Source organism: Brachyistius frenatus, unplaced genomic scaffold (genome assembly GCF_029030835.1).
Source record: "Brachyistius frenatus isolate BFR_SWC_R1_liver_20210118 unplaced genomic scaffold, ASM2903083v1 Contig_14, whole genome shotgun sequence".
Lineage (NCBI taxonomy): Eukaryota > Metazoa > Chordata > Actinopteri > Embiotocidae > Brachyistius > Brachyistius frenatus.
In genome coordinates this window covers 4,488,933-4,504,757 of record NW_027210613.1, presented here as the reverse complement: position 1 = coordinate 4,504,757, position 15,825 = coordinate 4,488,933, and the positions used below count along the sequence as shown (strand labels likewise).

At 38.4% G+C, this 15,825-nt stretch overlaps 1 protein-coding gene across 2 annotated transcripts in view; it reads left to right on the top strand.

The window, feature by feature from the left end:
* Positions 1–15,825, top strand: part of cdkal1 (CDK5 regulatory subunit associated protein 1-like 1) — a 227,498-nt gene that overhangs the window by 155,844 nt on the left and 55,829 nt on the right. For both annotated transcript variants that reach the window (XM_069693222.1, XM_069693221.1), the window contains exon 11: positions 7,154–7,334. In XM_069693222.1, coding sequence (XP_069549323.1) covers positions 7,154–7,334 — 181 coding nt within the window. The remainder of the gene's footprint in view (positions 1–7,153; positions 7,335–15,825) is intronic.

Genomic DNA, 15,825 nt, shown 5'->3' with positions numbered 1-15,825 from the left:
TTGTGTCCAATATCAGATATTTACCAAATTTTTTGACTTTGCCGAAATAAACACCCTTGAAAAATAATAAAATAATAAACCTTTTCATCACTTTTTGCCCCAGATATTCAAAACAGAAATTAATTTCTCCTTAAGTAAATAGCCAATCATAAACGATGATGAAGGGATGAAGATGACAAAGCATATGACAGGGCGACAGACTGTTGTTAAGTCAGGGACACGGCTCAGGGCAGTCCAATATTGGGTTTTCACTTGAGTATAAGTACAAAAAATAAATTTAAAAAAAAAAAGTCATTCCACACTTCACCGTCTAAACCCACAAGTTCGACTGAGGAAAGCAGGGATTTGAGGAAGGAAAGAACACAGTTTGAGAAAGTCTTCCTGACAGTTTGACAGCTCTTGTCAGGCCAACTGAAGCCATCACCTGTCTCATTCTGTCTCTGAACCAATCACTTGTCTGTCACCTCTCTGTACTCTCAAACATACGACACCTTTCTATAACCTCTTTTGCATCCCTCAGTCCTTGAATCATAACAGCAAATTGCGAGAATATGACTGCCAGCTTGACCCATATACTAAGTGAATTAGTTTTATCATCTACCCGCGTTGCTGTGGTGACAGCATCACCTCCGTTCTGATGTAATCAGGTTTTCAGGTCACGGGTAGCTGTCACTTGGGTATCCCGAGTCATTTTACAGTCATCGAGGTGTACATTAGAGACACATTTAGAACCATTGTTTGCTTGTACAGCTTAAATCTGTCTAAAACTCTCCTGTTATCTAGTCAGTCACCTGGCATCTCTTCAACTAGCACTGACAGTCCCCTCCTTTATCCTCGATGATGGCAGGTGAGGAAAGTGAGTGATAACCAAGCAGACCTCTTTCTCTCTCCTTCTCTCTCGTTTTCTCTGTAAATTGAGCTGCTACATGACGGTACCATTACCTTCAGCTGCCAGAGCTAAATCAAACACTTAAGTGTCTGAGTGATTACTCACACTCCTCACAAGTGGCCTCATTCTTCCCCCCCTTTTTATTGGTTGCTTCTGTCTCCCCTTTTAGGATGAAATTATCTCCTGTTAGAAATGTATGATACAGTGCACTTGAGGTGTTCTTCGTTTGGTTGGTTTGCAAAATAATGAAATGCATATATTGTAATAATGTAGTAAAAAAAAAAAAAAAGGTGAGGATGACTCAAACTGAGTGCAAATAACAACTGTTTGTTGAAACTTTCTGACAGCTCTTGATGAAATGTATTTCAGGAAGCAGTAATGATACGTGTTAAGCATATAATGCGATATTTCTGTGCACGCATCCGATGTTTTGAACGCATCTTCAAAAGAGCTTTAATCTCACAAAATCACTGCAAATGAAGATATGGATGGCCCTTACAATGTGCTTGTATACAGTGTATTGTGTGTTGTCGAGGGCTTTGATTGCAAATGTTTACATGCTGTGTTTCAGTTTGACCGTCAGTCCCATTCTCGTGAACGCGCTACCTCAGGAACACCTAGATGAACTTTCTTCAAAAGTGGTACAAATGTTTACTTGGACTCGAGGATTAACTGATTCGAATTTGATGGCCAAAGTTCAAGATTACTGTGACAAAACAAAGCACGAAAACAATTCGAGCATGCATTTGCTAGTTATGACACAATTCCAAACAATAAGTGGTTTTCATCCAAAAGGTCAAAGGTCAATTAAAAAAAAAGAAGAAAAAAAAAGAAGCTTTTCTGGCCATCAGTCAACACCGTAACTCGGAAACCGAAGGGCAGATTGTCACCGTATTTTACATTTGATTGGATACTGACTTGGTCTGAAGGATCCATGTTTGACAATTTGTTGCTCCTTTGCAGCAACATCTGTATCATAATCAGCTTCATTTGCCAAATTTCTTCAATCTATTTACAACATACTGTATATTATCTGAATCTGTACAGAAATGGATGTCAACTGCGACTTTACTGGTTGGCATAGGCATACAACTGCAAGGTGCTTATTTGAATTTGTTTTAAGAATATTTAACTGGCTCTTAAGGGTCAAGTTCATTGAACATCTGTTATATGAATGATTAGTGATTTTTAAAGCCCACTTCGTGTTTAAACATGTATGTTCAATATGACATAGAAACAGCTGAAGCTCACTTATCAGCAGCATATTTAATAAATGTACCATAACCTCTGCAGAAACCGTTTTGTACTACTGAACAACTCATACAGTACTACATATTACATACTGTAATTGTTTTTATCTCTAAAATATTGACACATTACACTGTAAATAGGATGTATTAAGGTGACAGTGAGAAAAGAATATCAGTGGTGAATTTGAAAGAGTTCAGAATTGGACAGATGGCTCTTGTGAGAACTTAAAATCCAACGCGAATACCTGCCTGCTCTTCCTCATGAGCATTGATCATGTTAGACGTGAACTTAATTTTCACACAGTATGCGATGGTTCTGTACTTTTAAAACTTCAGTCCTCATAGAATTTGTTGTGACTCACTCCAGCTGCTGCCATCTCTCTCTTTCATACACAATTACACATTATAGTAAAGCTGTCAGATTACATGTTAATACGGTTTTACTTGGTGTTTGAGGTTTCCTCAAAACAAAAGTTTTCCAAACTTTTTCCGTTTGACAATAAATCTTCCCAAAGTATTTAATTTACATATCTGCCTCTCCTCATTGCCGCGTCTTTTTCCATTCACTGTCCGACTGCTATGCTGCAGCAGCCTCAGCGTGCCACACATTATCATTTCAGAGAACACACACTGCAGCACAGATGGGTAGCGTGGTCTCTTTCTGACACATGAATAGGTAAATATTTACCTTCCCAGATTGTCTTCCTTCCACTCTCATCCCTCCATCCTTCTCTCTACACTTCCACGCCACACTCTTTTTTTTATTTTTTTTTTCCTTGTCCCTTTGTTGTCTTTTTTCAGGATTCTTCTGTCCCAGTGGTCTCGCCTTCATCTTATCACGGGGCCCGCTCACAGGCATCTGTTGTGCAAACACACTTGCGTACACATGCGCGTACTTTGAATATATGGCTGGCTGTGTGCGTGTGTGTGGAAACTCATACACACATAAAGCAAACAAAGAGTTGATGATAATAACACAGACAATGGTGTGTTTTATGAAGCTTAATTCATCCCATTGAGGCAGATGGGAGACTGACTGTGTGCTTATCTGGAGTTTTAATTAAAATAATTTAGCCTTAAATGAATGCCTGCTCTCTGTGTAAATCCTAACTCATGATAGCACACTAGGTCTAATGGAGGCTACTGTCTTCAGGGATGTGGTCTCTTTGCCTCTATAGAGCAGGAGGGGAAGTGACAGAGACAAATTATAAACAAACACAAATCTGTTTTTCCACCTTAATGTATTTTGGTTTAGGGTCTTTTATTCTGAAGCAACTGCAGGAATCTCAGCATTAGTCATAAGGTTAGTGCTGTTCGATATTGAGAAAAACTAGAAAAACATGTTTCCTTTATATGTGAACATCTAATACTAAGGTATTACTTTACTTTCCATTAAAACAGATCATTCATTCTTAGACATTGTCAAACAGAGAACAAATTAAATATTGCTCCTATCAACATACATGTATGATGCAATACGAGTGATGGACATTAGAGAAATTATGTTTTCAATTTAAATGCTACTCGGCAGAAAATATAGAGCCTCATTTTCTCTTGCATACCTACGGTATTTAGAACCCAGGGTTTTATATTACCCTTTTGGATTCTGATTAAATGTGATCATCTGCGATCCCCTTCCTTTATCTTTATACTTTATATATAATGTATGCTTTGTCTCTCCTGTAAATGCTGTATAATACCATCTACATACTACAGTATGCAACACCGTTTACTTCTTCATTTTTGTAGGAAAGAAAACTCTGATATCTTTCTCTAGTCAATACTAAACATTAACTCTTTCCCTGTGCTGAACCGTACCACATAATGTCTCATTTGTTAGATCCCATCCTCCTCTGTCTGTTTATCTCCTTTCCACACATCTTTCTCTGTCAGTGTTTTTGGTAAGACTGAATCCAGATCTCTGTATTTATTAGTGAGATAAGTCATTTATTTTCCATGAGAATGTGTTATATCACACATGTCCTCGTTTAATAAGACAGTGCCCCATTAAGACTTACAGTACACAGGAATTTGTAGCAGCAGTTGCAGTAAAAACTATATTTGAGCTCAGCTTAACATGAAATAGGAACAATGACTGTTTTACACGTGTTTTTATGTGCTATAAAAATGTGATTTAGAATTGCATAGATGGACATAGCTGAGTTTCAGTCTTGAAGTTTTAAAAATAGCCCTCTTCCTGCATCGGTTTAATTGAAAGCAAGTTGAGCTGAAATGTGATCTGTCATCGCTCTTGATTATTCTCCCCTCCTGTCTCCGTGTCTCTGGCTCTCTGTTTCTCTCACACTCAGTTTTTGAAAGGTGAACAATAACAAGATACATTTCTCCTCTCTCTTTTTAACAAGGAGAAGTATCACTGCGGTTCTTGTTCATTAGCATCAAACATCACACCTCTATCACCCTTAGATCTGGGAGAGGCAGAGGTGTCAAAATGACAGTGTGTGTGCGCATGTTGTTTTTTTTACACTCTCAGCCTCCACCTCAGGAAGATCCACAAAAGCCAATTCACACTCGTCTCTCTCCTTGCTCTTTTTGTCAGTGTTCTATCTCCTTGTGTTATTTTACACCCCTGGACTGAATTGTAAATTATTTTCCAGCAATAGTGTCAATTTCTTAGTGCTGCTTTGAGAATGAAAAGGACACAGTGGCTGCCTCTACGTCTTCATCATCACCACCCCCACCACCAAAGGGCCGTAGCAAATTAGATAATGAAGCCCTGTGGAGATGCAAAATACTCTTATCTATTAAGCTCAGAGAGAAAAAAAAAATGCATATTTGTTCATATTGCTAATTTTATTTACCTTCCCTCCCACTGCCATTAATGAAACAGCCTGGGGGAGTATGTTGTAGCAATAATATGAGTTTATTCAAACTTTCTTTTATCCTTGTGAGAGAATAGTATTTTTGGTTAATCGATCCCATGTGCTGCAAAGAATTCTCAAATGTAGCTTTTGGATTAAACCTGCACGCCTACCACTTTTGTACTCATGACCCTAATGTGGGTACAAGTTGGCACGGTAGAAAACCTCAGCTTCAAAAAAAAGAACTACAGCTTCCTATTTTCAGAACACTTTACTTGATTAATTATTGTAGGAGCCTACAGGCTGCAAATAGTCCTTTGTTTACCTAATAACTTGAAGGATTAAACCATGAATTTTGTGTTAAATACTCAGGGGAGTTAGAACCACTGCTTAAGGGGATCCAAGAAGTTAATTTTAATGACAAATAGAGAATTATTCATTTATTCAGGCAATTTCACCATTCTCTGCAGTTTTTTTATTTTTTTTATTTTGTTTTATTTATGTGCTTTTAATTTTCCATTGGGTAGTTGTCAGGCAGATCTGAGAGGTGAAGGATGCCTGTGCCCTCAGGCCATTGGTTAACATTAATGACCATCAACCAATTGGAACTCGTCAATAGGTCAGAGGTTATCGTGGGGTTGCAGATGGAGGAAGTTAATGTAATTAAAGATGCAATTTCTCTGTCGATTGCAGAGAAAATGTCTTCACTCTTTTCTTAATATCTCTGTTGATCTGTCTTTGTCTTTGTGTGTTTCTTGATTATGCTCATGCTCATGTTGGTTTCTTGTAGCAATGTCTTGCAGTTATGGATTTTTAACAGTAGATGAAATATTCATATTCCTATTCATGCGTTTTAGTTCATTGCAAGCTTTTTTTGTGTGTCACACTTCTGAAGCCAAGCTCTTATCGATAAAACAGAAAAAGATTGTAAAACATGAAGATAAAATAAAGGACAGAACAGAAAGAAACCCCATTGAATGGTGAGTTGTCTGTTACTAATAACATCCTGGCGTCTTGTAACAGACTGTTTGCCATGTAACCCATTACATTAATGGGCTTTAGTGTCCCTTCTTTTCCATTGTATCTAAAAGCTTTGACAGACAGCTTGTAATCGATGGCATGGCATGCTTGAATTGAGAATGATTTCCAATTACTACTATTTCCAGTCTGACTAAGGAGAAATAGACCTCTCCAGCAAATAACTGCATTCCTCAAACACAATCAGTTGGAAAGCCAGCTTGTCAAAAATAATTTGGATTCCACAGCTCAGAAAAATGTTGTTTCTTGTGGATTTTTCATATTGTTAATTTAGCCCTTCATAGTAATTGACAGTTACTTTAGCTGTCAGAGATGGTGATAAATGCCTTTGGGGTCAAGACCAGTCTTTGAAACTCTACGGCAACATGTCCATATAGTGTTAATTTCATCGGCAATGTCAAGAATCTCCTCTAAAGATGCCTTGTTTTTCTGACAGGCGGTGATGACCTAGCCTTGGAGTTCTTTGACGATTCATCCAACTGCTGTCAATACAAACAAAATACATGAATGCATTCATTCCCATACCATACTACTGGCCACAAGTAATCCAATGAGCCAGCCGGTCAATAATCAATAGCTAATGATTGGCAGCAGAGGTTACTCAACAGGTTTTGATTGGCTGAATGAGTCCATTGGGACAGGCTTTATTCTCTTTGCATGCTATTGGGCCTCCAATAGTTTTTCAAAGGTACATATCAACAGTAGGAAAATGTGTTTGGATTACATAATTCACTTGATAGTCGTTGGCGGGTTAATAAATGTTTGACTGCAAATCGTTGTGGTTTTCCATTTGTTTTTAAAAAGATGTATTATTTGTTTTCCCCAAGAGATTCCTCTAGACTCTAGAACATGGAATTTCATGGTTAGTTATGCAACAATACAATGAGCCGCTGGGCCTGACTCACTGAAGTGGTGCAGAACCAAAAGCTGTAGATTGACTTCAATATTTTTCTTTCTCGTGGTATTATTCTATTTTAATTTTGTAATGTTAACTGTTAATGTAAACTTTTATCAGGGGAAGACAACTTCCTCGCAATACCAGAGGTTAAGTGGAAATGAATGAAGGGCATGAAGCAAGTTGTTTTTAAAATGATTTTACAACCAGGAGATAACAAAAACTTAAATATATGATTTAAAATTCCCTCTGTCTTTCTTAGAGTCCCTGGTGTAACCATTGCCACAGACATAATCTGTGGTTTTCCTGGTGAGACTGAGGAAGACTTCCAAGAGACAGTAGACTTGGTGAAATGCTACAGATTCCCCAGTCTCTTCATCAACCAGTTCTACCCCAGACCCGGGACACCTGCTGCCAAGATGGAGCAAGTACCAGCACATGTGGTGAGTGTGTACATGGGGAGATAGACAGAACTGATTTTGGCTAAAGTCAGCTGCTCGGGTGTGAAATAAATTTGACTGCTTTAATGTGACTGTATTGGCTGAACAACACACTTTACTTTTACACACTAAACATTATGGCTGTAACCATTATGCTTTTGCACAGATAATAACGAAAGTAACTTTAGTGCATGACTGTGAATAATGTTTTTTAATCACAAAGAGCATTATTTGTACCAAAACAAAAAATATGAAGTGACTGACAGCAGTGTTATTCGGGGACAGCATGTAAACAGGCATTCTTTGCTGCCAAACTCAGTGACCCTCCAGACTTCAACCGTTTTGGTCATAACCATGGCTAAACAATTTTGTGCAAATTGGTACAAATGAGTGTTTGAGTTTTGTTACTCCTGTTAGCAAAACCTATTCTACAAACATTCAGGTAGCAGCTCCCTACTTTCGCACAGCACTGACTGTCTCCGCTGCTTGTTAAAATGACAAATATGAGATCATATGTGCTGTCCCCAACTAAAGTGATGAATTGATTAGACAGGCTAAAGTAAAACGGGTCAGGTTTGTGTGCAAGCTGTTGCAGAAACAAAGTGTCATCACAGCATCATTGTCTGCTCTCAGCTTCAGATTGTTGATAAGGTAAAAGAAAATCACCGTGTAAGAGCTGTACAATCAGAGTGGACTGGGGTGTTTTGTAGGTTTAACACCTCAACTGGAGTAAAAAAGTATTTTCTAGTAAAACCATCAGCCTGACTGCTTCACGTGAATTTCAGTAGTCAAAGTATCCCAGTTAAAAATGTAAATGTGTTTTCAGTAAATGAAGCTGATCAGCTTTCAGTTCTGAATCAGGATATTTAGTATTTGGAGCGAGTAGCTATTGGAAAATAAGGTGTGTCAGAATTAGTAAGCAACTCTTATTTCAGTGTGTAAACACATATTTACTCCACGTTTAATATCTTCTGCAGCTAGGTCTGTATTTATTTTTTGCTATGAATACTAAAATCTTTGTCACAAGAAAATCTTTGAGGATGAAATACGTTTCAGATTATTCAGATTATAGATGCAGGTTGTGAACATTAATTAGGCTGCCACTCTATATTTTTAGATGGCTCTTTTGAGTTTTTGTGATTTTGACGTTTTATTAACTTTCAAAAGTTAAACGGTGAACATAAACATGTTCATGCTCTTTGAAAAATTATTATGACACACAATGCATTGTTGTCCTTTTCTAGGTTCAAAGTACATTTTACACTTCTTTGGTAGTCTTTTAGTGAAGTCAGGTTCTGTGTGTCTTACATATACTGTATTTGTAATTTAAATCTTTACTGTTTACAAAACAGATGTATTCATGTTATTTTATAAATATAATGTGCCCCTTAATCTTCACCAGTGTCCTTGAAAAACAGATGTAAGTGTAGAACTGTGGCGATGTTTGCAAAACCTAAAGTACATGTAGCAAACCACCTTAGCCTTTGGTGCGACTCCTTTCAGGTCATAGAGGAAGTGTAAGCTTTGTGGTGAGTTAGCTCATCTTAATCAGGGGGTAAAAAGCGTCAGCTGACTGTGATTCATGAGTCAAAGCAGCAGGTAAAAAAAAAATATTTTAAATCTCCAGCAAGCAAAAAGCATTTCCATCGAATTTTGATTTCATTCAAGTTTACAGACTCGTGAGGAAATATTTTACATTTAAGTTGAACTCAGTCATGTATATCACCTTAAAAACGGAATGAATGGAAATCAACTATAACAAACAACGTCTGAGCAGTAATACATGCCTGTTGTAAGTAAAGTTTCTGATACTGCACATGTATCATGCATACACTTTAAGTGCGCACGCTTATTTGCATGTGTATGAATCAAGGAAACATAGGCCGGCCCCCTGTCATCGAGAAATGTAAAGCCTGTTCCAGTTCTGTCATGACTTCTGCATGAATTTTAATATCACTAATCCTGAGAACCATCAAAACTGTATCTGTTTATGCGTGCGTGTATTTGTGTGTGCACAGTATATGTGTGTGTGTTACGATGCTTTGCTGTCCTTTTCAGACAGACAGACTCACACATACAGCACTCAAATGAAAGCGCACAGTGTCAGTGTGTAAATGTCTACATGAGTTAAACATTTGACGCTGGCAGGTAACTAAGAACAGAAAATCAAAATTTGATGAAAATGGAGAACATCGGAGCAGGACTGTGTTGGGATGAGCAAACGGACTGTGATAGGATGAAACATGTCAATCAAGCCAACATGCTCCAAAATAATCTAGCTTTAAAGCTTCAATACCTCCTTTCACGAATACGTATCTGAAATATTTATCCCTTAGCTTCCTTAGAAATCTAAATGTCATTAGTTGGACCAATAACATCTTACAGCACTAACACATTGTCCAATGGTGGTTACTGTTTCATTTAAACCACCTATTGTTCTCTGTGTAATCTCCCAAGCTGTGACAGATACCATCTCTGGCTTCCTCTCTCTCTGCTGCCAAATGAAACTATTAACAGCTAATGAAGCTGTAATTGTGAGTAAAGGTGTGGAAGAGCGAGAATGAGAGCACAGCATTAGCACTCGCATTTTCTTGACCTTTTGTCTCCTAGATCTTTTTAGCTAAATTATTGTTTGGCAGAGCCATCTTTGATTTTACCTTATAGTCCCTGGTTTGTAACTGTACTTAATACTCAATTATGTTCAAAATGTTCTAATTTGCCATTTTTCCCCAACATTTTCGATGCATATATTTCGTTAAATAAGGAGCCCTAATTAGAATAAATAATTACTAATTACTGAGCATTGACTTTACTTTAGCCAGGAACATTTAGAAGCAGGAACATTTGTAGTTGCTTGGACACGTCTTGCTGTTGCTTAGACCTGCTACACTAGTGTAGTATTCCATCTAATTATGAAGATCCTGTTCCTAAAGATGTTGAGTGACATTATATGCAACAGCTCTCATGGTTAAAGTGTTGCCATGATACAAATGCTAAATGTATTTGTGCTTGAGCCCAAAATGTTTTTCTTGACCCTTTCTTTCTTTAGTTTGACCTCCTACATATGCTGTACCCCACATTGTATGTTCTATCTCTTCTTGTACTCCCGCACTCTTTACCATCAAAGTGTGGACTTATCTCTTTCAAGTGGAGTGTCCTCATAAGACATTCTCTTTTTTCTTCCTCTCTTCTTCTTCCTCATTCTCTGAGGAGAAGCTGAGTGTGTCTTTGAGGGATCAATCCCCAGACAACTACACTGCTGCTCCTCTTCTTCCTCTTTTTTTTTTTTTTCTCCCTCTTCTTTTTGGTCTCATCTGGCTTTTGTTGTTAGCATTTTGATATCAGCACAAATCTATCCAAGGCTTCTTGCAGGCAGCTCCTTGACTCTGGCATATTATTGGGTCCTGTGAAGCATTTATATAGACAAATGAGCAGATTTTTTTTTTTTTGAACATTTTAACTATTTTGATTGCTGGTTTTATTGTTTTTGAATGACATTGAGATTTACTCTAAATCATTCAATAAGCTTTGTGAAGTGCGGAGCAAATAATCAGAAATGCAGCCAACAAAAAGTTTTGATTTGTTTTGATCACATGGTCATGCCTGCTTCCCATGTTTAAATATGAGTTAATTGTGAGTATATTTGAGCTTGTCAGAGAATAGTAAAAGGTGAAAGAGAGTCAGAAAAATATGTTCGGGTCCCTATAACCAGTACACCTGCTTCAATGGTTAAAGCTGCACTCAACATCACTTCATCAGTCAGCGTGCACCTGTTTTTAAACACACACACACACACACACACACACACACACACACACACACACACACACACACACGCACACATGCACGCACGCACGCACACACACACAGCGAGTGGTGGCAACTAGGCAACATCTAAGCCATGTAGGGTCAGTCATTAATAAAGTGCACCAGATGGTTTGTCTGGAACACAACTGTGTTGAATAGCCACAGGAGGGATGGATGGAGAACTAGATGGAGTGGGAAGGGAGGCCTGAGATAGAGAAAGGAGGAAGGATGGGAAGAAATGCTGAGAGAGAGGTAGATGGAGGGAATTATGGGAGTGAGAGAGAACCACGTATAGGTAGGGCTGCCTACAATCTTCTAAATGTGACAGATCATAGGTTAGGACGTGGTCAGTCGTACAGTTTGGCTGTGATGTCAGTGGTCAAAGTCTGTGGTTTCACTCTGTGGGAAGCAGATATGAGAGATTACAATGGTATTTTCCCACCACTTAGTTTTAATGAGAAGGAAATATTTTCAGACTCACCAAATTTAATCTATTGTGTGTTTTGACCTTTTAGTTGGATTATCATAATGTAATTTTCTGCTACTGGAAAAAGTAAAAAAAAAAATATATATATTTTCTTTGTTTTGCAAGAGCTGGTATTTCCCCCTGCACTCACTAAAATATTATTTCTCTGTAGGGATATGTTAAGTAGTGATTGATGGCTGCTTGTATATTTTGATCATTTGACCCTGCAAAAATATTTGGAAATATCTAAGAGAATAACTAAAATACAAATCTGAGATCGGATGAAAAATTGAATGTCAGTGTGTAGGAGAAATAATGAAGAAACCATTTTTTGCAAGTCAGATCTTTCCACACGTTGCTGCTTGAGCACCCAGGCTGCGGGTGACAGTAAATATTTACTTACCATTTAATATCTGGTCATGTCTATAATTGGTGATACTTTATTTTGATTTGATATTTGGCAGTCCGAATTCCAGCCATCACAAAACATATATTTGTTCAGAAAAACACATTGAGCAAGTGACTACAGCAGAGAAAACACAGGGCTGGAGAACATCCACCTGTGATGAGGTCCAGGTGTTTCATTGTGTCTGTAGGTCTAACTTATTACCAACTATAACAGATGATATATGAGAGAAGGCCGGATGTAGGGAAGAGGCAGATGGAAAGAATAGGAGACCACAGGGATGATGGGATGGAGGGAGAGAAGGGCGCATGTTCAGAGTAAAGGGATGTGAATGTTATTAGCTTGGATCTCCATAATCATCCCCAGGTGACTAGAACTTAGCCTTGATAAATGGACTTGCTGAGTGGAAGGTGTGTGTTTGGATGTCTGTTGGTAAGGACGAGTTGAGAATGAGCAGCTGCAGGAGAGAAAGAGAAAGAAAAAAAGCGATAGAGGGGGAGATTAGCTGTTCTAGTGGGACAGTGTTTTTAATTTCCCCAGGTTGTAATTGGTTAAGAACTCTATTACCCATGAGGCACCAGTGCAGCAGCTGTCAAAGTGAAACAGCTGGCCAGCCACTAGTAGCTCCATCTTCTAGCTTCACTATCATTTATCTACGCCTGGACACACAAAAATGTGCATGGACACACACACACATAAACACACAGACAGACAGACAAATACATTCATACTTGTTCCCCACTCCCCACATTCCAGATGAAACTCACTGGCATGCATTATCAGGGGAGATAATAACACTTGTTTAAAGGCAGTCTAACAGGTTTTAAGGTTGAGTTAATGGTTAAGTTGCTGTCTGGGGCCAGGTAGGGCTGCACTTGATTAATGAGCACCTAGTCCACTAATAATGGAAGAGCTAACACACCGCATTTTAATGATAACATTTTTTGCTTGCCACACTCAAATGAATGTTTTTTTTCACCTGTATAGGTCATCATGCTGTTTATTTCCTAGTTTTAACTGCCCAGAGGGACTGATAGTAACAGAGTGTGAAAAATAAAGATCTCTGTTCAGGATGTGCCATATTGTATCTTTCACTATAAAACCGGTATAATCTTAATATCAGGAATACGATTCCTATTTTTATAATGGCAATTCGACTTATTGATGTAACTTAAGTCATAACGTTACATGAAATTGATTTAAAGTGCCTCCGTAACTTATGTGCAGCAACAGCAAGAACGGCTGAAACCTGCTGCACATTGAAGGAGTTAGTTCCAATAAGAGAAGTGTGGCAGTGCTTACAACAGATCAGTACAGTAATTTCCTTACCTGATATGACTCAAAGTCTGTTGTTTCTTATTCAAAATGAGGATCAGCTTTATAACGGTTCATATGTTGAGAGTGATCATTTCCTGCTTGTGATCATGTTCTTTTCTTCATTTATCTTATTACAGTGCTTGAGCCTGATTAGATAAGCCAAATTCAATGTTCACTTATGAACAATTTACAGTAGTTTACTTTTTTTCCATGTCAGTTATCAGCACATCTTACACATTTCCACATATTTAGAACATGATATGTCAGTGACCTATGCAGAGAGAAAGAAGTCACAAACACCACAGTGTGCCCACTCTCTTTGTCATGCTTTAGGAAGTGTTAATCCTTCAGTGAAAGCACCACACACACATTATGCCCAAGGTTGTTCTACTGTAGAAGTAATGTAACACTCAGGCTTTGTAGCACTAACATCTGTCTGTCATTAAGGCACATACTGGTGAGCTAGGAGGAGATTACAGTACAGGCAAGATCACTGTTACCTTGCCCAACAACACACACACACACACACACACACACACACACACACACACACACACACACACACACACACACACACACACACACACACACACACACACACACACTTGGGCATACATTTCTACTGCCTTATGTCAGGGAGTCACGCATTCAGCACTTCTTTGAATTGGTCAAACATGAATCCATTACATTTGAAAATATCTTGTGCATCTTGTGGACAGGATTTATAACAAACCTCGACCTCATACAAAATTATGACAGTTGTAACTATAAATTCAGTCTCTTTATCAGTACGTGCACAATTTTGGATATAGTTTTTGGTTTTTAGCTGCGGAAGCGAGTATCAAGTATCTGAAACCATTACTTCCTGGTCTAAATATTGAATCTTTTCAGGTTGTGTCATTAATCATCACTAAATCATATCTTAGTCAGGGCATTTGCTTCTCCGCATTGTGCGGGTATTCCTATAATACACAATATGCTTTTTGTAGGCTGTTTAAGCACTTTTCATAGTGTTTGCTTCTGTCTATAAAGCTCTTCGGAATTTGTGTTTGAATACAAGTGTCTGCATCCATGTAATGTCACGTCCCGTTAGATGCAGCATCCGTCTCTGGTGACAACAACAGATGGACGTCATGATAACAACCATTGTTCATCATCACTGCGGTGACAGGTCCACAGACACGTACACACAGTGGGTTTTGCATTGCTGGGTTGTCACTAACACAGCCTCGACAGCATGCAAGATTAACTTCTCTAGCTAATGGATCACGCACACATACAAACGCACAACAGCGAGTGGGTTTCTGGTGTTCGGACTTCACATAGAAATATATATATTTATATATATCAGCTTTTGCACACTCTTTAGTTAATCTCTTAGAATGAAAGATATGAAATAGAAAAGATAACACTGATTGGCTGAGGGGATAGCATGTCTACCTGGACCAATGGCAGGTAAATGTTGATTTAATGTGTGAATGTTCTAGTTGTATTTTCACAACCAGGTGCAGGTTTTTGTGTTTTAGTACATTTTTATAGAAACTGTTCACACAAAAAAAAAAGGGTTTGATGACAAATTCTTTGTTTAGCTAAGTTTTGGAAGAGTATAAGTATATTTCTTAATCACGTGACCTCCTGTAATCCAGATTGCCAATTTCTAGTTTACAAACTGAAAGCTAACACAATGCAGAGTCTGTCTGTCTCCAATTATAGAAGGTAGTGCACCCTTACAGATCATTCATGGCCTCTTTCACCATCATCTTGCTTCTAATTTGCTAGTTTGCAGATCTCCACCTCCCCAGTGCAGCTATCTGCCAGTAGTTCCAGATCAATTTCACAAGTAAAAGGGTCGTTCTTGCTCAAGGGCCCCCCCGACAGCAGCTGTTGTGGGATAATGAGAGCATTTCTTATTCACTTTCATTTGGCCAGCTTGGCCACTCTAGTCTGGGGATTTAAACAAGGGATGCGCACCTCCTGAACTAAAGTTAGGAACATGACATGAGAAAACTGCAGGACGATAGGATTACAAGTAATAAACTGAGGTTTCCTTCACATCCATCCCTGTTATGGTATGAAACTGGGAATGGATCGGTCTTTCTCTCAACATTTTGTGTCTTTTTAAAATAATTTTAGTTCTATCTGTCTCTTTTTTTTTTTCCTTTTTCACTTGTCTCTTTCTTTGTCTGTTGTTGTCCTTTGAATCACCTCGTTTTTGGCTTGTTTTCACACTTTTGTCCATTTTGAGTGTACAGCTTGAGCTTGTGTTGTCTGTGAGTCAGTGTGTGCACTTGCAAGTGAACTGAATACATTCTGCTGGGTATTCATTGGTGGTTGAGAAAGCCTTACCTGCAGTTACACCTGTCTTTAAGTTGTGCGCGCGCAAGCACACACACACACACACACACACACACACACACACACACACACACACACACACACACACACACACACACACACACACACACACACACACACACACACACACACACACACACACA